Raw genomic sequence first — 24,161 nt, 5'->3', positions numbered from 1 at the left:
AACCAAATACCATTATGGGCAAAAAAGACTCTACTCGGGGAAATTAATTTAATTTATTGCCAATCAAATCAGAGAAGAATAATGAGAAATGAGAGCAAATCTTAAAACACATTACCCTCACCCCTCCCTTCTTCCCAGGCTCAAATGCACTCCTGAATTATCTACCTTCTCTCTCCCAAGCAACACAGGGGGATGGGGAATGGGGGTTGCGGTCAGTTCATCACACGTTGTCTCTGCTGCTTTTTCTTCCTCACATTCTTCCCCTGCTCTGGTGCAGGGTCCCACCCATGGGAGACAGTCCTCCATGAACTTCTCCAGTGTGAGTCCTTCTCACAGGCTGCAGTTCTTCACACACTGCTGCAGTGTGGATCCCTTCCACAGGGTGCAGTTCTTCAGGAACGGACTGCTCCAGCATGGACTCTCCATGGGGTTACAGCCTACTTCAGGCGCATCCACCTGCTCTGGCATGGGGTCCTCCATGGGCTGCAGGGTGGATATCTGTTCCACTATGGACCTCCATGGGCTGAAGGCGACAGCCTGCCTCACCACGGTCCTCACCACAGGCTGCAGGGGAATCTCTGCTTTGGGGCCTGGAGCACCTCCTCCCCCTCCTTCTTCACTGTCCTTGGTGTCTGCAGAGTTGTTTCTCACATATTCTCACTCTTCTATTCTGGCTGCTGTTGTGCAGCATTTTTTTCCCCCTTCTTAAAAATGTTCTCACAGAGGTGCTACCACCGTTGCTGATTGGCTCAGCCTTGGTCTGTATTGGAGCCGGCTGGCATTGGCTCCGTTGGACACGGGGGGAGCTTCTAGCAGCTTCTCACAGAAGCCACCCCTGTAGCCTCCCCTTCTAGCAAAACCTTGCCACGCAAACCCAGTACAGCTTATTAGTAATTACCTGAAAAATCAAGACTCTTGTGTGTTTGATTCAAACATATGGACGCATTGTATCTTGAGTGACTATTCTAATGATATTGCAAAATTTTGTTAATGAACACTACTTATAGTGCCTGATGTGGATCATTGTACTTTAGAAATCTGTGAGGAAAAAAAGATTCTTATTCTAAAAGAGTTTGCAGTTTATTTTAAGCATGCAGAACAAAGAGCTCGATGGGATGCAGAAGTGGAGTCTAGATGGTGATAATGAGCACAGCGATGACTGAATGCTAAGTGGAGAAAAGGATGATTTTTTTAGGTTGGATTTGGAAAGTACATATTATGTGGTAAAACTCTCAGTTAAGAAACATTTATTGCTGAACTGAGATGAGAGTCTGCTTAATGTTTTTCGGATTGTGTTCCTAACACCACTGCTCCTCCTCCTCCTCGCGACTGAAGATTCCCTTAGGAGAATGCCTCCTTTGTAGCAGCAGATATCACGATTAAGAAAACAATAGGAAACAATTCTCTATTGTTGTTTTTTATTTTTCAGAGGAGGTAGTTTCATCATCTTGGGTATTTGAAAATTTTGTCTGTTGAGGAGATAACAAATGGAGAGGGAATCAATTACTGTGTGTAGAATAAGATTTTATGTAATATAAATATAAACTTCTGTGACTATAGTCTCTATTAATTTTTTTCCAGTAATTCTTTCCCTGGTTTGGCAGTTGATGCTTTTATTTTTTAATAATGTTGTCAAATAATTGTACCAAACCTTTATATAGAAACTTTTGCTAAAGATTTGTTAGAAACCTCTTTCAGTTGTGATTCTGAGTTACTGAGCCAGCATTTTTTAAAGGTATGGTTTTACTGTGGTTGATGTTCTTTCACTGTACTAACATGAGTATAAACTCATTATTCTCTTTTTTTTGTTATATAAAACTATTTGCATTTGTTAAGCAATCATTTCCTGATGTTCCTTTGCATTGATGACTGAGTTAGTTATTCAAAAATAAGATTTTAATAGCGGTCTCATTATTTTTCTTCTTTCTTGAAAGCTAGTTACAGATTTTTCATGCTCAATATCTCTATTGTTATCCCAGTCTACCCCTGCTGGCTACACAGTAGCATTAATTAGGTTATCATATGAAACAAACAGCTGTTTTATTAGGGAGCTAAATCTATAGCAAAGAGTCAATGTAAAAAAAAATAAATTATGTAGAATGCATCTAGAAAAATATCTTTGAAAAAATAGGGTTATGAAGAAATCAAATTCCTTATCATGAGCAGACTGGGAGAAGCAACTGGTTGGTGAAACTGTTTGAGGTATGTTCATAACACATGCTTTGATGACCTCATGTCTCATGTCCATTTAATAGGACACCTTTACTACTCTTCAAGCCCACAGTTTAAACCATAGCCCATGCCAAGACAAGTGTTACTTAGTTGTAGTGACAGCTGACATAGGGTTACTTGGTATGCTTTATTATTATTATTATTATTATTATTATTATATAAGGGCATAACTACATAGAATACTTGCAATAAAATATGCTCTCTGCACATACTAAGCTTACTAAATGAGAAGCTACCTTTTTACTTGAGATCCTTTTTAACCTGAAAGCAAGGCTCACTGGAACTAGTTAAATATAATACTGATACAGATCTCTTTTACATATATTACAAGTTACTAGTCTTAAACATGGTAGTGTATCCAGTGATGAGGGTTGAAATGGTTGCTCAGCTCTCCCTTTCTATCTTTTCCATAGAAGTACAATTTGATACTACAGAAATCAGTCAGCTGATAAAAGAGAAATGAACATTACTTCTTGATGCTCTCTGAATTCTATACAGTTGGTCAACATCTTTCTTGAAGTGTGGCTCTAACTGGACATAATGCTCTTGCTTTCCCAGTGCTGAGAAGGAAGGATTACTTCACATGTGTGGCTGTCGCAAAAGGAGTGGTTTAGGTCAGGTCACTTACAAAATCACCACCGAAGGGTTTGAGTGAAATAGATTTAATATGAATTTGTGGAAATGCAACTGCACAAGATTCGATGGCAAGGTTCACTCTATTACTTATTACATGGAGTAAATGTACAGAGATAAATCAAATTGAAATCAAGTCAAAATTGAGTTGGAAACAGTTTATAAAGATCAAAGGTGTAAGAGGGTAAAGGAGATCCTCCCATTGAGTCACGAGGTTTAGAGTGGACCCCCTTGCTTTCTAAGCTCTCACAGAGTTTAGGTGTGACTGGATCTATTCCTAGTCTCAGACTTGGACAACAGATTAGATCTAGAGAAATATAAAGAGTAAGGGGAATTCTACTGTTGATTCACAAGGTTCAGAGTGGACCCCCTTGCTTTCTGAACTCTTAGAAAGCTTAGGTGTGGCTAGGTCCAATCTTAGTCTCAGACTTGGACAACGGTTTGTATCTAAAGGGAGGAGAGAGAGAAAGAGAGAGAGAATGTGTTCATAGGATTTTAGCAGCAAAGCAAATCAAGAAAATTTGTTCAAATCACAAAATAACCTAACTACTTCAAGCTAGCAATGTATATTAGAACAAAGGTATACCTGTTAAAAGTTCCCCTCAAGTTCAGTGAAATACATCTAATGCCTTTTGCATTCCTCAATGGGCGAAGGGTTGAGCCTCGAGGAGCAGGGGTATCAGCCCAGGCCCCATCGTCAGTTTTCTGTGACAGTCCCTCTAGTATTGCAAACTTGCTAGTTCACAAGCTCTGAGCAGCTTCCTGCTCAGAGGGAGATGCTGGTCGCAGCCCGCTGCGGTCCAGGAGATCTCAAAAGGGTCTCACTTTAGGACTGCTGTTTATAAGGCTGTGAGATGATTGGCTTTAGTCATCTGTAAATTTCCTTCCTGGCCACAACCCAAGTCAGTAATTTTCTCAGAAATTCCAAGAACAATGGTATCGTTCCACTCGTGTTACCACTTGGGCTATGATTTGGGCAGGAGTGTTCTGGGGTTGTCAGGGAATAATTGATTGTTTCCATTCTTGTTCCCTGCTTTGACCAGTCAATGGGAGTTCCAGTACAGACAGTGCCATTCTCTGCCTTAGCCGAGTAGGAGTTCCTGATATGGTCAAGGGGCGCTTAACTGCCCAACTCATTACTCAAGGTACCAAGGCCTAGTCAGCAACTACTGGGGTCGTAGAACAGCCCAAAGAAGGGGGAGAAGTGCACCACCACAGTGGCAGGCTATATTTCTCCTCATACACCCAATCATGATGTTTTCTTTTTTGCCAGAGTATGAGATTGTTGGTTTATGTTCCACTTGTCATCTGCCATAATAATCCATATCATTTTCTTTAATATCGTCACCTAGCTATTTTTTTCTTCATCCTTTGTTTGCAGTCACTTAATCTTGTCTACAGGTAGAAAGAACCCTGTATTTGTCCCTATGAAATTGCAACCTGTTTTGATTAGGGTTTTTTTTTGGCCATTTCTGTAGTTAGGTAAGATGATTCAGATGTGCCGCAACATGTTTTCAGCCCCTCCTAGTCTTTTTTATTATTTCAAGTTATAGAAATTTAATTACATGAAAGTAGGTTGTTTCTTTATTAGTACAAATAAGCATTGTATCAGAAATAGCGTGGCCATCAGGACTAGGGAAGTGATCGTCCCCCTGTACTCGTCACTGGTGAGGTTGCACCTCAAATACTGTGTTCATTTTTGGGCCCCTCACTACAAGAAAGACAATGAGGTGCTGGAGTGTGTCCAAAGAAGGGCAATGAAGCTGGTGGAGGGTCTAGAGCACGAGTCTTATGAGGAGCGGCTGAGGGAACTGGGGTTGTTTAGTCTGGAGGAAAGGAGGCTCAGGGGAGACCTTATTGCTCTCTACAACTACCTGAAAGGAGGTTGTGGTGAAGTGGTTGTCTATCTCTTTTTCCCAGGTAACAAGCAATAGGACAAGAGGAAACAGCCTCAAGTTATGCCAGGGGAGGTTTAGATTGGATATTAGGAAAAAAATCACTAAAAGGGTTGTCAGGCATTGGAACAGGCTGCCTAGGGAAGTGGTGGAATCACCATCCCTGGAGGTATTTAAAAGACATGTAGATGTGGCACTTAGGGACATGGTTTATTGGGACTTGGCAGTGTTAGGTTAACAGTTGGACTCAATGATCTTAAAGGTTTTTTCCAACCTAAATGATTCTATGAAAGTCAGCACCAAATGTGCTTTGGTCTGGTTTAACCTCTTTATTTACATGCTTAAAATATCTTTCATTATTGCTCTTAATCAGAAAGATTTAAATATTGATGCTAAAGATAAATGTTTCAGAAAAGTGTGCCCCCCCAAGTATTTGTGAGAGTATATTCCTGTAATTTGCATATTAACGTATCTTACGTATTGTTTCAATTTCTTTAGTCTTGCCAACCTGTAAAAAAAAACCAAACACACACAAACCCAAACAAAACAAACCCCCAAAAAACCAACCCAAACCTAACATATGGTCTTGTTACTTTAAATATTCATTTAATTGAACTTAACATGTAAATACAGAATAAACTATAAAGGTAAATCAATAGTAGTATTACAAAAAATCTTTCAGATTCTCTAATAATGTTCCAAAGTTATTGCTGTGTCTTTGAAATGTAGAAAATAAGTAGTTTTTAGTTTTGCAGTTACAAATTAAATGGATTAACTCTTTTCATCAGGTAAAAAACCCCACAAACAAACAAACATAAAACCCTGCAGAGTTTAGATATATATAGATACACACACACCCCCTTCTGATGAAGCTGGGACAGTGTTTCTACAGAAACCTGTGCTCTTGTTGGAGTGTTACCTGTATACAGTAGCAAAATTGATGGTCTTACTGTTTAGAAACATTCAAGACAGCATGGTATTTCTTCCCTGTAGAGGAATCTTGATCACAGTATGTCCATAGCTTTTAGGAGAACATAGCTTTTTCTGCAGTTCCCCGTGTCCAAAACTATGAGCTTTTTTATCCCTCCCCTCCTTGTTTTTTGAGTCTTTCTGCCACTACTGTAGTATCTTGCTTGATGGCTGATACTCTATCAGCTGCCTCAAGCAATGCTTGTGACAGCAAAGCTCCTGTCTGGCTCCACCCAGTAAGTCAAGTTGACTGATGCCTGGAAAGCCCTTCACTTTGGTGTTCTAGCTACAGTCACACTCCAGTTTCCTAACACTGCCCCCTCTTATACAGCCATGAGTCCTGTTTCTAACTGCACATTTGACCTAGTTCTGTCTGGTGCTTGTTCTGGGCTTAATTTCATTGCCCCTACTGTCTGATTTCCTGGCCCTCAGTATTGTCCTATGATCTTGTCTTTCTCTTTGCTACTATAAATTCCTGCACATGCCTTTTCTTTGCAATTGATACTTAATTCAGTTCTTTTTATATAATCTACCTTAAGTGTCATACTTCTTCAATGCATCTATTGTAACATGTCCTGTTTAATTTTTAACCTGTTCTTATTTGCAGGCAATGTAATAAATGCTTGTTTTTAAAGCAGACATTACAGACATGAACTTGGTATAATGTCAACCTGCTTGTGTATGCATAAAATTGTAACAACTTTATCAATGTTCATGCTTGCAAATCGTACGTGCAAAAGATGAACTGACAGTTGTAAACAGGAAGCAGCCTAGTTGCCTAAACAGAAATACGTAGTATATTTGGGAGTTAGTTATTATCAAAGTATACAAATACATGGAGTTGCAACAACAGTTTTATGAAGTATTTGACAAATCAGTATTTCTTGCCACTTTTGTACTAGTATTGTAGAATAAGCTTTTCAAGCAGCTGTTACTTATATATATTCTTTTGACAGTTAAAAGTAATAGGTTTGGGTTGGTTTTTCTTTGGTTTGTTTCTATTTCATGGTTTTATTGTAAGTTAAATTAGCCTGGTTAAATTAGCTTGTCTGAGATGGGCTTTGTAATTTTTATTTTTCTAAATCTTAGTGTTGTTTGCTACATATGACATTATACACTGTAAATTGATATTTGAAAATTTATATTTTATAAATAATGTTTTATGTCTCTACAGGAGATCTGTATCACAAAGCATAATGAAAAGATCCAGCATCATCACGAGAGTGAGGAGGAATACAAGATGCTCCATACTGTTCAGCTAGTAAGTTTGAGTTTTCTGCTGTTCAGTTTAGCCTTTAGTTAATAGCTTGCATTCCTCATTATACATTAATTAGTAGAACATTCAAAGTGATAGCTGTTTTTAAAAGATAGTGTGTATTCTTGACCTTTGGATCATGGATTTCTGTATCTCGTTATGCTGGTAAGGGGGAGTATATAGCTGTGTTAGGATGACATTAAACCCAAGCAAATAAAACAGTTCATTAATACTGGGTTCACAGTCTAAGTGATTACTGCTAGGGTTAGGCTGCATGCAGTTTGTTATCATGTGCACATAGATGATTCTGGACATCTCTGAGTACAGTCTCAGATATGCTGAAATGAGTAAAGAAACCATACACATTTGTTCTTGAATCTTAATAAGCTTGTTCATTATTTTTTCTCTACAAAAGAAATCACTTTGTGTTGTATAAAGTATGTAGTTCCAGTTGCATGCTCCACAATTCTCTGCACAGCCTCATCACAGAGAATAGGCTAGTTAGTCTGACTGTTGTGTTAGACTTTATATAGTGATAGACTTTATCTTAAAGAATATTCAAATACTGAGCTAGGTCTTGGGAGCTGATATAGTATCAATATTTAATAAAGATCACTGACAAAGATACATTGAAATACAAGTCTTTTTAATTCAGGCTTCAATTAGATTAGCAAAAGAGATTCTATTTCATCCTTATACATTTTTAACATTGATATATTTGTCCAGGAAGTCAGCTGCATAATTTATTTTATGAAAAGGCTACTTGTGAAAGACTGGATGTATTGGTGTACTCTTTCGGGAAGTTAAAAAAACAGATTATTTATTTTCAATTCTTACAATAAGGCAAAGGAATTTGCTATGTGGACTGCAGTCCATTTACCACTCTCTTAAAAATAAGATGACAAAGCTGGAGGACTTTTTTGTCTCTGAAACACTACAGGGCTTTTTCATTATATTTGCCCGCTTGCACTTCATAAAGAACCTTATGCTAATTTTTTTGTCTTCTGTTAATAATTTGACTGAAAATTTCTGCTACTATTGTAAAATAGGTTTTCAGCCACTAGTTTTCATGAAGAATTTTGAAAAGATAATCTCAAAGGTGTCCAAACCTGAAACCAAATAAGAATTGCAATTTCACTATTCTTATTTAAAAACAAATATCCCCCCCCCAACAACCTCAAAACACCCCACTCCCCCCCAACAACAACAACCAAACCCAAAACAGACAAAAAAACCCTTGAGTTTGAGACTGCTTCAGTTTGACCTGATTGCAAATGAAACATGCAGGTATGGTGGTAGAACTACTCTTTCTTCTTGCTATAATCTTTATGCTTCTGTTTTAACTTCTTTGCCCCATTGCTCAGTTTCTGTCTTTTCACCACATGCTTCTAGTCCTCTTCTCCTTTTCCTGTTTCCTGTCTTTACCATTTTTCAGACATGTCCTTTTCTTGCTCTCCCTAACATATCTATACTTTTCTTTCTTGAAATCGCAGGAGTTGGCCCTTTATAAAGGACATCATTTTTTTAATGACAATGATCATCATCTTTTAAAAGTAATACTTAATACTGTGAGTCTTTTAAGAATTAAAGCTGCTGTTTCTGCTCAGGTTTTCTTAATAGTCACCTGTTCTATCACTTTTCCTGATAACTTCCGAAGTTATACATACAATGACTTTTGCCATCTGATAACTACTGTCCACTTTCAATAAATTTGACTGAAACATAGTGTTTTGTTTCAAAGATGTAGTAACTTTGCTGAAGTTTTGAGAAAATGAATGACTATTTGAAGGAGGTAGATCCAAATGTGTGTTTTCACTGAGGTAAAATCCCCAAACAAGAAAATAATATAACTGTCTTAGCTGCAAGGAAGAGCTTCAAACCTTTATTTAAAGATTACAGAAAATCAAGCTGGATTAAATAATGACAGTGTAAGTTAATTAAATATAAAACTTTAGTTTACTAGTGTAAGTTATAATGAAAATGTTTACTTAATTTGCTCAATATTGTCTTCAAAACTTTGTGGCACTGAGTTCTGTGATTTCTTGCACTGTAAAAATTTCAATATGACTTGTTTTAAATGTGCAACCTTGCAATTTGAACTGTCATTTTGTTTTTGGAATGAGAGAAAATGAATACTGGTTTGCTGTCTGGCTAACTTATACAATTGTAAATTTATGGGATTTTTTTTCAGTGTAATATTCTGTTACATCTCTAGTTATTTATCATCTTTCAAGGTAAAAAGTTCCGGTCTTCAAGTGCTCCAGTTCCAGATTGAAATCTTTCTTTACTGAGCTTTGCATTTCTTCAAGGTTATAAAACGTGAAACGCATAATATTCTTTTAAGGGGAAGACAAAGCCAAAGTTCTGAAGGTTAGAAATGTGTTTATTTGAGAAGTAGATTGTTAGGTAATTCCTAACAATTAGTAGAAGAGTTATTTTAATTCAGGTTTGCGGGGTTTTTAAATGATGCTAACCATAGCATTGGATGTGATATTTACATGTTTTACATATATTTTCCCAGAAGCAAGATCAGCTACATGATGAAGAGGAAAGAAAGAGCTCCTGGGTTAGTCAGGAACGACAGAAAACACTGGACAGACTTCGCATGTTTAAACAGGTAACAGAAGAAGAGTCGTTCTTTTCTGCCAATTTCTTTTGCAAAAGAAATTTTCACTCATTCCAGGACTATACTATGCTATTAGATATTCCCTGTCATTGTATAGTGTTCTTTGGAAAATGTACAAAAAATATGTCATTGGTGGTGGTAAATTTCTTTGGACGTTGTGTTCCCAGTGTCGTAATAAGCTTCTGTTTTGCTATCACATCTACACATTGTGACAAGACACATAGCAAATTTTACAAAAAGAAGTATGATCTGAATGGTGTTTCCCACAAAGACCATTATCATCTGACATACCCCCACTACCACTGATTGCAATAACACCTCCCAATACCTGCCCCTTCCTATTACAATGTAAGTATGAGAAAATCAATAGAAGATGGAATGAAGGGGAGAGAATAAGGAGAGGGATGAAAGTGCAAGTAAATAGAAAATATTAATTGGTGAAGACTTGTTTTGTTTTGCTGAATACATAAAAAAATTATAGATATGAGAAGTTTCTTTACTGGAAAGCTGTCTTGTTTAGCAGTACACTCTTCATATCCTTATTGTTTGCAAGGCTTTTGAATTGCATAGCTTCTGTAAATTAAAGCAGATTTACTTATTTTAACCAGCACCTGTTAATGAACTGACTTTATGTATGAGTGTGTTTATATTGATATGATTTCTATTGCTTTAGGCCTGCCACAATTGTCTAAAATGTTTTAGACCAGCATTTCAGAAGCAGTTTTTACTTTTGCATGAAAATGGCTATGGATGAAGCTAATTTGAAAAGACAGATATTGAAGTAGCAATTATAAGAACTACATTAAAAACACTTTGGAAATTCTCAAAATATTTGACATTTTCAAGAGAGGCCTTTTTTAAGCAGTATGATTCATATCTAAGGCCAGCATATTAGGTCAGAGAGGACGTTACTGCAGAGCACCACTGGCCAGTTTTAGAAAAGGGAAGCAAGAGTGAATTTTGAATTTTAGTTTTCAGAAAAAAGTTTCAAATGTACAATCTGGTTCTTAGTGAAATCCTAACTTTAACCCATGTATATCCTTGACTAGGCCAATCACATGTAAATTATGGCTTAACCAAGAATAAAAATTAAGAAAACAGATCATTTTTGCATAATGGTGAGGATATATTTGCTTTGGGTTTATGCCCAGAGCAAAATGAATGAAAAAATTAGATGAATTCTAATGTCAGAATGGCAGAAAGGCAAACCCTAACGACGAGTACTTACTATCTAAAATAGTGTGCTGCATGTAGTTATCTAATTGTAAATAACCTCTTCACTTTAGCGGTACCCTGGGCAAGTAATACTTAAATCAACCAGACTACAACTGGCTCATGCAAGAAGACAATGTGCAGCCAGCTCAGTGTCCTGTGTAGATCAGCCTAAATCTTTGCCAGCAACCATACAAATCCAAGAGAAAAGTGAAGAGGTAGACTTGGAAAATACAGTTCAGCCTTTGCAAGTGCAGGAATCCACAAGCTTCGAACAATTTCAAGTTATCTTGTTACCTCCCAATGGTGTTACCTCTGAACTGCCTCATGTTAGTACTTCTCCACTTGCCAGTAATGAGCTTCAACCAGAGACTGTTACTGTAGTACCGCTTCCACCCCCTTTGCCTCCACCACCCCCACCTCCACTTCCACCTTTGCCCTCCAAGGAAGATGACACCAAATCCTTAAAGAAAAGCAACAGTTTTGTTAAACATCAGAGTGAGGAGAAGGGAGTCCAGCACTCTTCCAGTGTCCCAACAGCACGTCTGTTTGACAGCAGTCAGCTAGTCAGTGCCAAGAAGAAGCTTAAGAAGACCAGTGATCTAGAGGGCTTACACAGGAGGAGAGGTAATGTTTTAATTTCTGTGTATTTAATTGTAATGCATATCAATTCCTCTTTTGAATTGCTATATAGAGAAGTGTATGCTGTGATTTATTTATAATTATTAATGGGAAAGTTGTTAAAACCTTTTCAGTTGACAAATGCTGGCAACTCAAAGAAATGTTAAGATCTGTATGACAGCGTGCGGTATACTTGTTCAGTTAGGCAGAAAACACTTGTGAAACTGATCTTACAATACACCATGTTAGACTAGCTGGAAAATGGAGCTAAACATAGCCTAAAAGTTTACTTTTTCCTATCTTGTTTACAGCTAGCACTGCAAATATTATATGCTTCACCTGAGGGCACAGTGGGTTTTTTTAATAACATAATTTTACATAATTTATGACCTAGTAAAATGATTACTTGTCTTGGGACATAGGAAACCTTGAGACTGCTTTCTTCAAGGTTTCTTCAAGTTTTCATACAAAAATTCACAAACTCTCAAGTCCCCTTGAGAGCTGAGTAAGAATATATACATTTAACTACAACTGAGAATTACATCTATAATCATTCAGCAAAGCATGTTAATAAATAGTTTAAAAGATCAAAAACTTATCTGGAAACTGAGGTGAATGAATAGAGCACAGGGCTGAGCTGGGAGATGTTACACCTTCACTGTGATTCTGTGCTATTTGTTTTTAACTGTTTATCCTTTATCCCATATATAAAATGGGGAGAATGGCAGCCACGTTTGAACAAAATAATCTTGATGTTTCGATGAAACATGCTATATTAGGGCAAAGCTTTTATTTGAAAATCAAAGATGGGATTTTCAAAAGCACTCAGCTGAACTGTTTTACTGGAAGTCACTGAGAAAAAGTACCTCAGGTGTGCCCTGGTTCACACTACTGTAATATGGTTGTAATAACCTTTTATTAAAGCTCTATCTGGCTCTGTCAGTTACAACTACAGAAAACATCCCTCAATTGGCCTTTTCCCTCATCCAGATAAAATCAAAATTAGAACTGTTTTCATCTGTCAGGCAGAAACAAGGAGTGTTTCTTCTAGAATTGTCCTTAAATGACTGAAAAACCTTGAGGCAACTGAGTAGTTGTAGAATTTTTAAGGTCTTACGAGTCTTGCAAGTCGCAGGTACAGTGTCTTAAGTTCATTATCAATTTTGATGCTGCCAATGCTCCATGTTTATTTTTCTGTAGTCTTATTGTTTATTTTTCTGTTATTTTTCAATTTTATATAAAGCATGTGTTTTGTGTGCAATTTGACTATATATAATCATAAAATGACAAATATATAATCAAATTATATCCTCCCTCTTAAGAGTATCATTAATATCTGCAGCAGTACTCTACCTGCTGCTCTGTATTCCCCAAGATGTTCCAAGTCTCCAAGTGACTTCAGAAATTTGTGTCTCTGACAGATGAGTATTTTACAGTCAGTCCTTCCTTTCTCCTTCAAATGTGCAGTTTTCCTCTTATTTCTCTCTTTTCCTCATGTCTATTCCAACTGTCTGGTCCATTAGTTTGATGGACAAAGTCCACTCAAAAATGCAAAACATCTTTTAAAAAATATACAAAAATATAAAAAAGAACCCTGGAGATGGATATTCATCTGTTGATTGATACGTGATGCACGTCGTATGTGCTAGTGTGTGGGAGGTATTTTGAACTGTTGTGCTTTATTATAGTGCATTCTCTGACATAGAGATCTTACCTACTTGTAGCTCTTCAAAGAGCCAAAGCACAATTTTTATTTCTGCAGAGAACTAGTTTCAAATTGGTAATAAAGGAAGGATTTGTGATAAAGTATTAGCTCTTACTTCTCAGTTTTAAATAATTATAAAGGAAGGGAATTTACATAGGCATGTTGTGACTAGGTGCTGGTACATACATGAATCCAGAGGAGCAGGAAAATGCATGCTGTTGCAGTTGACTGTACTGCTGCTTCCCTCACTGGCACATACTAATAATAATACAGTAGGTAAAATCAGCCACAAAATGCAAGCGCTGAGAATGTAGGCTCTTCTCTGTGCTTGCATTTCTGTGACTTCACAGTCCAATACTTAAGATGCATACTCATTACCTGAGTTTAAAAGTCAAGAAATATAAAGTAATATATATACACCTTCATTATGTTGGATTCATTGCAGCTGTCTTGATTTTCTTGAGTGCAAACAGGAAAGCCATCTTGTTCAAAAAGTTCTGCTACCTGCCTGATAGGAGGTTACTTGGTTTCAGAAATTATAATTGTCTGTATAATCCAGTTTTGACCTAGTAATAGGGAAGATAAATTTGGAGGCTAAAACAATAATAGAGCTACAGAATGATAAAATTGAAAATACTACAGTCTCCTTTAAACTTATGGTATGGGACTATCACAGTAATTGTATGTGGATACTTTTTGGTCTGTAGAACCATAGAATCATTTAGGTAGGAAAACACCTTTAAGATCATCAAGTCCAACCGTTAACCCAGGACTGCCAAGTCTATCACTAAACCACATCCCTAAGCACCACATCTACGCATTTTTTAAACACCTCCAGTGATGTCAATTCCACCACCTCCCTGGCGGCCATTTCCTCTTATCCTGTTGCTGTTATATAGGAGAAGAGACCTACCCCACCTGCCTACAACTTCCTTTCAGGTAGTTGTAGAGAGCAATAAGGTCTCCCCTGAGACTCCTTTCCTCCAGACTAAACAACCCCAGTTCCCTCAGCCGCTCCTCATAAGACTTGTGCTCTAGACCCTCCACCAGCTTCATTGCCCTTCTTTGGACACACTCCAGCACCTCATTGGCTTTCTTGTAGTGAGGGGCCCAAAAATGAACGCAGTACTTGAGGTGCGGCCTCACCAGTGACGAATACAGGGGGACAATTGCTTCCCTGCTGGCCACGCTATTTCTGATACAAGCCAGGATGCTATTGGCCACCTTGGCCACCTGGGCACACTGCTGCCTCATGTTCAGCTGGCTGTCAACCAGCACCCCCAGGTCCTTTTCTTCCAGGCAGCTTTCCAGCCACTCTTCCCCAAGCCTGTAGCATTGCGTGGAGTTGTTGTGACCCAAGCGCAGGACCCGGCACTTCTCCTTGTTGAACCTCATACAATTGGCCTCGGCCCATCGGTCCAGCCTGTCCAGATCCCTCTGCAGAGCCTTCCTACCCTCCAGCAGATCAACACTCCAGCCCAACTTGGTGTCGTCTGCAAACTTACTGAGGGTGCACTCAGTCCCCTTGTCCAGATTGTCAATAAAGATATTCAACAGGACTGGCCCCAGTACCGAGCCCTGGGGAACACCACTTGTGACCAGCCACCAACTGGATTTAACTCCATTCACCACCACTCTTTGGGCCTGGCCATCCAGCCAGTTTTTTACCCAGCAAACAGTACACCCGTCCAAGCCATGAGCAGCCAGTTTCTCCAGGAGAACGCTGTGGGAGACAGCGTCAAAGGCTTTACTAAGGTCCAGGTAGACAACATCCACAGCCTTTCCCTCATCCACTAGGCAGGTCATCTTGTTGCAGAAGGAGATCGGGTTTGTCAAGCAGGTCCTGCCTTTCATAAACCCATGGTGGCTGGGCCTGAGATGTCTCAGAGAAGTCAAGTCTGCTGCCTTCTGTGGTGAGGAGAAAGTGAAAAGAAGATAATACAGGTGATAGTCTGTGGTGCAAGAGTCTGCAACAATCATACCCACAGACAGCACACAAATATAGTAGGGAGAAAGGGAGAAGGCAGCGGATACAGGGACTAATCTTGAATGTAAGTTTTGTTTTGTTTTACCAGAGTTTTGGTTGATTAATGAGGAGAGAATTAACCCCAGCACTAACACAGACAGGCAATAGCTGTAAGACCTTGTTATAGAAGGGGAAGGCAGTACAAAAGACTGAATAAATTTAGTAGAAATGATACTGAAGGATTTTTGATTTTTCTGCAGTGAGTTCCCCAATGGATGAAGTGCTAGCTTCCTTGAAGCGTGGCAGTTTTCACTTAAGAAAAGTTGAGCAGAGACATCTCCCTCCTTTTCCCGATGAAGAAGATAGCGAAAACATCTTGACACAGATCAGGAAAGGGGTGAAATTGAAGAAAGTGCAGAAAGATGTTTTGAGAGAATCCTTTACAATTCTGCCCAATACTGACCCTCTGACAAGGAGCATCCATGAAGCATTGCGACGAATTAAGGAAGCATCACCTGAATCAGAGGATGAAGAGGAGAGTTTGCCTTGCACAGACTGGGAAAATTAAACTGTAATTAATCTACATTTAAGAAAATATATTTCTTCAATGCTTTTTGTATAGCAATAGCTGCTAAGCCTCAGGTTATGCATTCTAGGAGTCTTTCTATGAATGTGACTAAACTGTCTGACATCCAATGTGGTAAAACATGCACAGATTAATTTAGTATCACTGACTTTTCAAAGGAATTTACAGTTTATAGTAAGGAAAACTTTTTATAGGCAACATCTTAGCCATTTATTGTTTGAATTCTTTTGCTGAATAGTGACAGAACTGCTCCTATAAAAAGCTCTATTTTATTTACTAAATTTGAAGGGACTGTTTGCATCTTACCAAAATGCTTCAAAAAGCTTTTAAGTAACAAAGCAGCACAATCTCTCTTGGACACACCCTGCACTTATTCTCTAATTACTTCTGGCCTTGTAAAAATTTAGCATGTTTATCACTTCAGACTGAATAGCTCCAAGTGATGGATGATGAGATTTGACTGCTGAACACATTGAAATCTCATTGGTTACCTTGTGTGACTGACTCTTTGCTAGCTTGATTTCAATCTGTAAACACAGACTTAATTGCATTTCTAGACTATAAACAGCAAATATACAAATATCATTTATACTTCTGTTACTCATATTAATCCTGTGAACTTGCATTATATTAAGCTATAGTGCCTGAAAGTACAGATATTAGACTTCAGCAGATGAAGTTGATTTCAGAACAAACCAGAAATTGGCAAGAGTTGTGTTTTCAAAATTAAGGCTCCATCAGTAGCACAAAGAGATTCTTGATTACAACACCACCATATAGCACTATTATTCTGTGGCAGTTCTTTTCTGCTACTGCCATATGGATGAATTTAAGGCTAAATAAAAGATTCCATTAAACTTATTTGCAAGTATTTTAAAATTGGAAAAAGAGAGGTATGACAATCTCTTAAGAATTTAAACATTTGTTTAGGGATGAAAGGTTATTTCAAGAGTATGGGAGATCAATATTTATAATCCTTGCAACACAGGTAGCAGTAGAAAAAAAGATAACCTTCTTGGATGTTTACAATCAGGCTATTCTATCCTGGTTAGTTATTACCATAGCTGGAGAGTGACTATTGATAAAGTGCTACAGCTGTTTAAAAAGGGATGGTGACTTAGCACATCATCTGCTGAATGTTGTGATTATGAAATACTATGTCTCAAACTGTTCCACTGATATGCTATTTTCAAATATTAATTATATTTATCATTTTTTAAGAAGGAAAATAAATGTTGCCTTTATTTCTTCATGAACTAGCCATTGGCCACACTAATGATTTAATACTGTTTAATTATGTCATACTCCTTCTATACCAAATGTACTGTTAGTTTTGGAGTGGAAAATCCAGGAGTGGAGGTATACTTAACTCTTGCTGAAACTCAAAGTGAGAATAATTTTGCTTGGATCTAACTTTTTCTGTTCTTTGCATACTGAAAACTCCCGCTACCACAGCCCTTCAGAAATGAAGTGATAGCTATAAAAAAAGACATGCCTTGGAATTTACTTGGCTTTCTCAGTGCAATTATTCTCTTTTAATTTCCTAGATAACTGAGCAAATTTCAACTTTGTGATTTGACTTTATGGTTTTAGTAAACCTAACTTATTCTTTGGGATCTTGTTTGCATTATTTAGCAAGAATACTCTTTAACACTATGGGTCATTAAAAAAAAAAAAAATTATCAAAGAGTGACTTTGATTTTTTTTAATCTAGTTGGTGTACATCCTAAATGTTTTCCATTGGAAGAGTATCCTCTTAGAAGTCTTTTGTGTACATCGCTGTATAATATAAATACATGTGTTTTTCTCTGCTATCTTTTGCAGCCCTTTAGAATCAGTTCAGAGTGCAGACTGAAAATCACTGCCATTCAGTCAGTACCTGTAGTGCACCAGTTGTTGTCTCCTTTTTAACAGTCTACAGTTATAGCATTTTCCCCTTTTAAAGATGCTCTCCTGTCAAATGCTGAGGTCCTGGGAAATCACTTGGACCTAAAGCAGGATGCAGAGTTCTGAGTGTGTGCTCCTTGCAGTTTTTCACACACCTGGGACCTGTTTTCTCTTACCAATACCATATTTTTTTATGAAAACAATCTTGTTTTCATGAAATGAGACTGTTTAACAGTTAGTACAGATTTGACTTAAAAATGGTTGTACAAAATAGCTAACAGCTCAGAAAGGAAAAAAGGGCCCCTGCTATGGAAGTTTGTGAAATAATCTGAGAGAACAGAGAGATTGAGACAAAGCCCTCATGAAATTCAGCTGAATAAATACTTTTCACATAGTTGAGTGTACTTGCTTGAACATATAGATTGGTTACTCAGTAGTTATTACACAAGAAGAAAAATCTTAATAAAAGTCTGTTGTAGAAGTTGCAGAATAGTATTCTTCATTATAATAGTATCAGTTTAATACCATGCTTTATTAAAAAGATTGATCTACTGATTTTTAACTAAGTTCTGCACATCCAAAAAAAACAGTGGCATAGAGGTTTTAGGTTGAAAACAGTTATACAAAAGTATATTGGCACATATGTTACAAACTATGCTTAATATATATGCATCCTTATAGGCTAAATGTAATGTAATTATTTGCCTTAGGAATAGAGGCTAAATCTGATATAATGACGTATGTTTATTAAGTGCCAAAAGTGTCTTAATGTATGTGCAGCAGTAGTATTAAAATGCACATTGAAGTGATTTCCTTAATTGTTGAAGTTTCAAGACAAACTAATAGTAACTAATTCCTGCAGATATAGTCATCACTTGTATTGCCTGCTTTATGAGTTAACTTGTACATAAAGTTGCGACTAACTTTGTTTCTTTTAAGAGCAATTCCTTCCTTATGGACAGTAACCCATGTACAAAAATGTTGAGGCATTCTGTGTATCTGAAGTACAGATGAACAAGCAGTATAAAGATGTGGTAGCTTCTGTATGAAAAAACAGAATGTTATTGGTTATCAAAAGTGTCCCAAGCCTATCTGTGTATGTGCACATAATGGTACACATAAATCAGTACAATACATTTAGAGTACTGTATGTAATGCGAAGCCCAGGTTCCTGGGAGTGATGGACAGTGTAACTGGTTGAAGAAGCGAGCTTTTGCTCTCCATAGTTTTCTAATCCAGTATTTTGGGCCTCTTCAAGCTCTAATCTGTGTTCATTGCCAATAATACCAAAAGGCAAAAAAAGACTTGGTCATACTCTGTGTCTCCTGGCTCCAGAGTTAAAGTGTCATTACCCTGGGAGCAAAGAGAGAATCAAGGCTTTTAAAGACACTGCTCAGTATTGCATGTTGGATTTGCCAAATATGTTGATCAGAGATAATTTGTACAGCCATTTAGCTTTTCAGATGTTGCTTCCCTCCCCCCAAACAGGTGATTCACAGCCACTGAAGTGAGAAAAGAAAACCTGGTTGAAGATTACTTTTCCTCTTAATTTCTGAAAATTCAGAACCAGCAGTTTTGACCATCAATTCTATAGAAGGCTTTCTTTGTCGAAAAAGTCTTTCTTTGTCAAATGATTCAGTGTGTGGGGAAAATGGCCTGAAATGTTAATTTTCAGGTCACTTCTTTCTTTAATTTGTTCCAAAAATTCTGTTTTGGGCAGAAAGCTAAGTTGTTCAGATGTGCATTTTATATAATCAGGAATGCCCAATCCTTAAGCACTTTTTATATTTGCGTTAGTAATGTGTGGCCAGTTAAGTGAGCGGGAGGGGGCATTTTGAGCTGGGAGAATACTTGCTGTTAGAGTAACTTTGGGATTCAGCTAAGACATTAAACCAGCCATAAAAACTCCCTTTCACTGCACTGAATATATCATCTACTCAAAAAACTAATTAAATAGCTCCTTGCAGAGAAGCTTGCTATGTAGCAGTGTGATGTTCTAGAATGAGCAGAATTCCTATTTGCACTACTGTAGCTGAAATTCAGTAATGTGCAACTAAGATTTGTTTTTTTCTTCTTAGTTTGAAGAAGTGTAAGTCAGTGTGAAATATAACAAGTGACTACAGCACAATGAGAAATAAGAGCTGAATTCAGTACATGTTCAAGAATGTGTTTGTTGTCAGCATGGTACATTTAGCAAGACATACTACAGCACCTTTTTAGAAGGTTATTTATAGTCTTACACCTTTTTAAAGTAGACATTTTCATGCTTTTTAAAAATAATATTTAGCTATGCTGAACCAAGCTTGTTGTACTTTATCATTTGTTATAAGAAGCAATATTTTGTAATTTCATACTTAAAATTATTTTTCTCTTTTGGTTTAAAATGGCTTTTGATTACTGTAAACAGCCTTCTTTAAAAAAGATCAAAACACTTATACATACTGATACTTCAGTTGTGAAAATCATGTTTCTCTTGCTGTTTTTTATTATTGCCTTTAGTGGCTGCAAAAATATTTGTATTTCATACCCAAAAGTCTCTTGGCTGAAACAAAACACTTCCCTTTTGATCCTGAGGTTTTTTAAAGGAGAGTTACAACTTCAACTGCAGTGAATACTTACTTAGAAGTAATCCTAAACTTCATGACTAATGGCTGCAGGCAGCTACTCTTATGATATCACAGTACTAAAGAGTTATGTCAGTACTGAAATACAAATAGCCTTGTACCATCTAGAAACTCTATGTGATATTACAGTAAAGTCAGCCTATTACAATTCTAAGAAAACTGAATTTTCACTAGCATTTTATTTTTACTAGCATGACATACACTGTTTGAGAAATACACAATCCCTGTCCTTTGTGTAGTGTGTTCCATTCACCACTCCTCTTGTGAAAGACTAACTACTATGTGGTTGTTTTTTTATAAGTGGAGTTATGCATTGCTGCTGTCATGTAATAGATCATGTACTGTGTTAATTTTTATAACAGTAGATTTCATGTCTTGCCATTTACTTTTATAAATAGGAACAGGAGAATTTACCTTAGCAGCTCAGCTGTTGGACCCTTCAGCTGTTTAGCTGTGGCTGTCCTGAAATTAAAGCTCTATCAAACATCTCAAAAGGATATCACTTTATCCTTGCTATCGACAGGCATTTTCATAACCTTGTTGCCTTATTTATAAAGTTAGTGAACATTCATTTTCAAAGCACCTGTGAGCAACATTATTGCAGAGTTGTATCAATTTTGCTGTGTGTATTAGTTGTCAGGTCTGTATTCTTCTGTCCTGAGATCAGCTCTATGAAACACTTGATACTGGCTTTCCAGGGACCTAAAACTAAACAATGTTTGTTGTTCTATTTTTTTTCTTAAACCACTTCTCTGAACCCCAAGTTACACGGTGTGGTTGTAAGCTGTCTAATAGTGTGTTCATGCAGCATTAACAGCAATTTCAAAGTTTATCATACTCATTTGACATTGCCTGTACTGTAAGCTGTGGTATATTTTTGCTCTACATTTGTCTGTACTTCCAGTCACACCACACTTTAAAACTGAGTTAATCAAATTTTTGGCTGTAGCACAAAATAAAACTATGATGTAGAATGGTAATTCAGATTATACAGTTAATCTGAAACTTATTGCTAAATTAGTAGTGGTGATTAAGCAACTTTTATGTTATTTTTTTCCTATTTTCCAGCCTGCATTTTTATTCACATAATCCTCCAATTTTCTATGAAAACTGTGCATGTGTAATTGTGGTGGGTTGACCTTGGCTGGATGCCAGGTGCCCACCAAACCGCTCTATCACTCTCCCTCCTCAGCTGGACAGGGGAGAGAAAATATAATGAGTCAAGTTAAGGACAGGGAGAGATCACTCAGCAATTACCATCACAGGCAAAATAGACAGATTGATAATTTATTACCAATCAAATCAGATTAATGAGAAATAAAAACTAAATCTTAAAAACACCTTCCCACACACACCTCCCTTCTTCCTGGGCTCAACTTTACTCCTGATTTTCTCTACCTCCTCTTTCTGAGTGGCACAGGGGGATGGGGTTGTGATCAGTTCATCACACATCTCTGCTACTCTTTCCTCCTCAGGGGGAGGATTCCTCACACTCTTCCCCTGCTCCAGCGCAGGGTCCATCCCACAGGAGAAAGTCCTCCATGAACTTCTCCAACGTGAGACCTTCCCATAGGCTACAGTTCTTCATGAACTGCTCCAGCGTGGGTCCCTTCCATGGGGTACAGTCCTTCAGGAACAGCCTACTCCCATGGGGTGGGGTCACAAGCCCTGCCAGCAAACCTGCCCCAGCATGGGCTCCTCTCTCCATGGATCCACAGGTCCTGCCAGGAACCTGCTCCAGTGTGGGCTTCTGTACTTACCTGTATACATTTCTGGTAATGATTCCATAAGCATTGACAATATATTATGTTTAGCACTACAGGGTTAATGTAACAAGTTAACAGGTGAAGCTCCTTGCAAAGAAAAGGAGTAAACAGAAGCACCTTACTGGGAGAGTGTGTTGCATAATTTCAATGCTACCAGAGCTGACAGATAGTAGGTCATCCTAAACGACTTTAAATTGTTCTTTGGTGTAGTAAGCACACTGACATTTCTATCAGTGCTGTAAGAAATACAGTAATAGCTGGTTTTAACCTCTAAACATACTGTAATTTATTTTTTTCCTACAAAGTAAATTTATATTTAATTGCTGCCTAATACATGTACTTAAAGTTAGAATTTTTAGGATTGAGGGTGGGTGGACATGCCAGTATATTTTAGGGAGAGGCTGTTGTATATATGTTTCTTTGCACTTCCTGTTCAATTTGACTATTAATCCATAACTCCCAGCTCTGACTGTAGTGAATCTGCAACCTGACATTTGTGTATTTTTATTGTGATTCAGGTCTTCTATATTCTGTGGCCCAGAGCTTCAGAATGTGACAGAAAAGACTGTCTTTCAATTCTGAAATGTGAATGCTCTGTTGTACCTCTAATATGGAAAATAACCAAGCAATTAATTTTACTCTGCTGAGTTTCTAATATTAATGTAGAGTATTATTTGAAGCTGATATCTAAGGCTATTAAGCAGTAGTGTGTCCATTTAGAAAGAGTAAGAAGGATGATGGCCATTTTGGTGAGTATAGTCCAAATTCTACAGAGATTTTATTCAAGAAACTGTCACCTATTCAGTAATTAGTTTGCTGTAGACCAGCTTGATTTCTAAGATTCTTTTAGGAACATTGTTTTTGATCTCTGAATTGGGAAATAGGTGTTGAGTATTAGGGATGCTTACTTAACAACTCCCAGCTGTGTTACTGTGGTTGCTGTCTTTTGGATTTCATCTTGTATATATACAAATACAGCATCATTAAGATGAAAGCTCAAGAAATACAGATGGCTGCAGATTCTTGTATGAATGAAGCCAGTAAAGGTTAATGAAACTAACTTCTTTTTTAAGCCTGTTAAATAAATGAGAAATAATCAAAAGAAAACAAATTTGCCATTCACTAGCTTTGTGCAATATTATTGGTAGTCTTAAACACTAGTACATTGTGCTTGGCTTTAAGAAAGATTTTTAACTCCATTATATTCAAAAGAACATATTAAATGCATATTTTATTGCAAACAATAAGTTTACTATAGCTAAAAATCTTAATGTTATAAAGTATTAAGCAACAAGCATGTTTTAAAAAGTAAAAAAACTAAGTATTTCTAGCAATACCTAAAAACTAAAAAGAGATTTAACTATCTACTGTCTGCCTCTTGCTCTTTTTTCTTTAGTGCAGCTTTTCTGCAATACAAGTTTATTGCTGTGTATTTAATGGTTTTAATGTATTAATGGTTTTTAATATGACTCAGAATTTTAAACTAGTACACAAAGTACCAAACTCGCCTTCTTGTATATGCGATGTAAGATCATACTCACAGTTTTGGTGCTTTAAAGTAATTCCTTTTTTTTTTTAATTAAAAAAATATTTATTTGATTGATGTTTCATTTTAAATAAGTACCAATGTAAAAAAGATATTTTTTAGTACAGTTTCATTTCCCCCCCCCCAAAAAAAAAAAATCATATATCATTCATTTAGGTTTACATTGTTATTTTTTTAACTCCTCAAGCTGCCTAACTATCATTGCTTAATGGCAGGTGGTTGTGTCTAAGCTATGTTGCAGCAGGAAATAATTTAGGTAACATCTTTGTAAACTAAATAAAAAATGATTTAGGTATTATAGAAGAATCTTGCTCTTAAATAATGCAGGATAGGTGAGCTTAAATACAAATCAAACCTACTTTCCATCTCTTAATCAAAAGACAAAAACATTCTATGAAAATTTAAACCCAGAAATGTTAAGAGCCTAGCTCCCTTATTACACTCTCCTACTCTTTTTAGAGGTAGCTGGTGGCAATACCATTACATGGAGAAAACAAGCCTCCACCTGCAATCACTTCAAACTGTAATGATAATAGAAAAACTCAAATCAAAACCATGTGACTTCTCCACTATTTGTGGGGTTTTTTTTGTATATGTACAATATAATATTTCACAAGCAAACTAGTTGTATAGGAAGA

The 24,161-nt window shown here is 37.1% G+C and overlaps 1 protein-coding gene across 1 annotated transcript in view; it reads left to right on the top strand.

Moving 5' to 3' along the window:
• LOC129783107 (junction-mediating and -regulatory protein-like) overlaps nt 1-23,522 on the top strand; it is a 107,504-nt gene extending 83,982 nt beyond the window's left edge. The window contains exons 7-10 of the mRNA XM_055792813.1: nt 6,904-6,990; nt 9,506-9,601; nt 10,897-11,449; nt 15,375-23,522. Of these exons, the coding sequence (XP_055648788.1) occupies nt 6,904-6,990; nt 9,506-9,601; nt 10,897-11,449; nt 15,375-15,682 (1,044 nt within the window). The 3' untranslated portion in view covers nt 15,683-23,522. The remainder of the gene's footprint in view (nt 1-6,903; nt 6,991-9,505; nt 9,602-10,896; nt 11,450-15,374) is intronic.
• Nucleotides 23,523-24,161: the final 639 nt, after the last annotated feature.

Source organism: Falco peregrinus, chromosome W, assembly GCF_023634155.1.
Source record: "Falco peregrinus isolate bFalPer1 chromosome W, bFalPer1.pri, whole genome shotgun sequence".
Taxonomy (NCBI): Eukaryota; Metazoa; Chordata; class Aves; order Falconiformes; family Falconidae; genus Falco; species Falco peregrinus.
The sequence above is the reverse complement of the archived record's forward strand: the minus strand, read 5'-3'. Positions and strand labels throughout refer to the sequence as shown.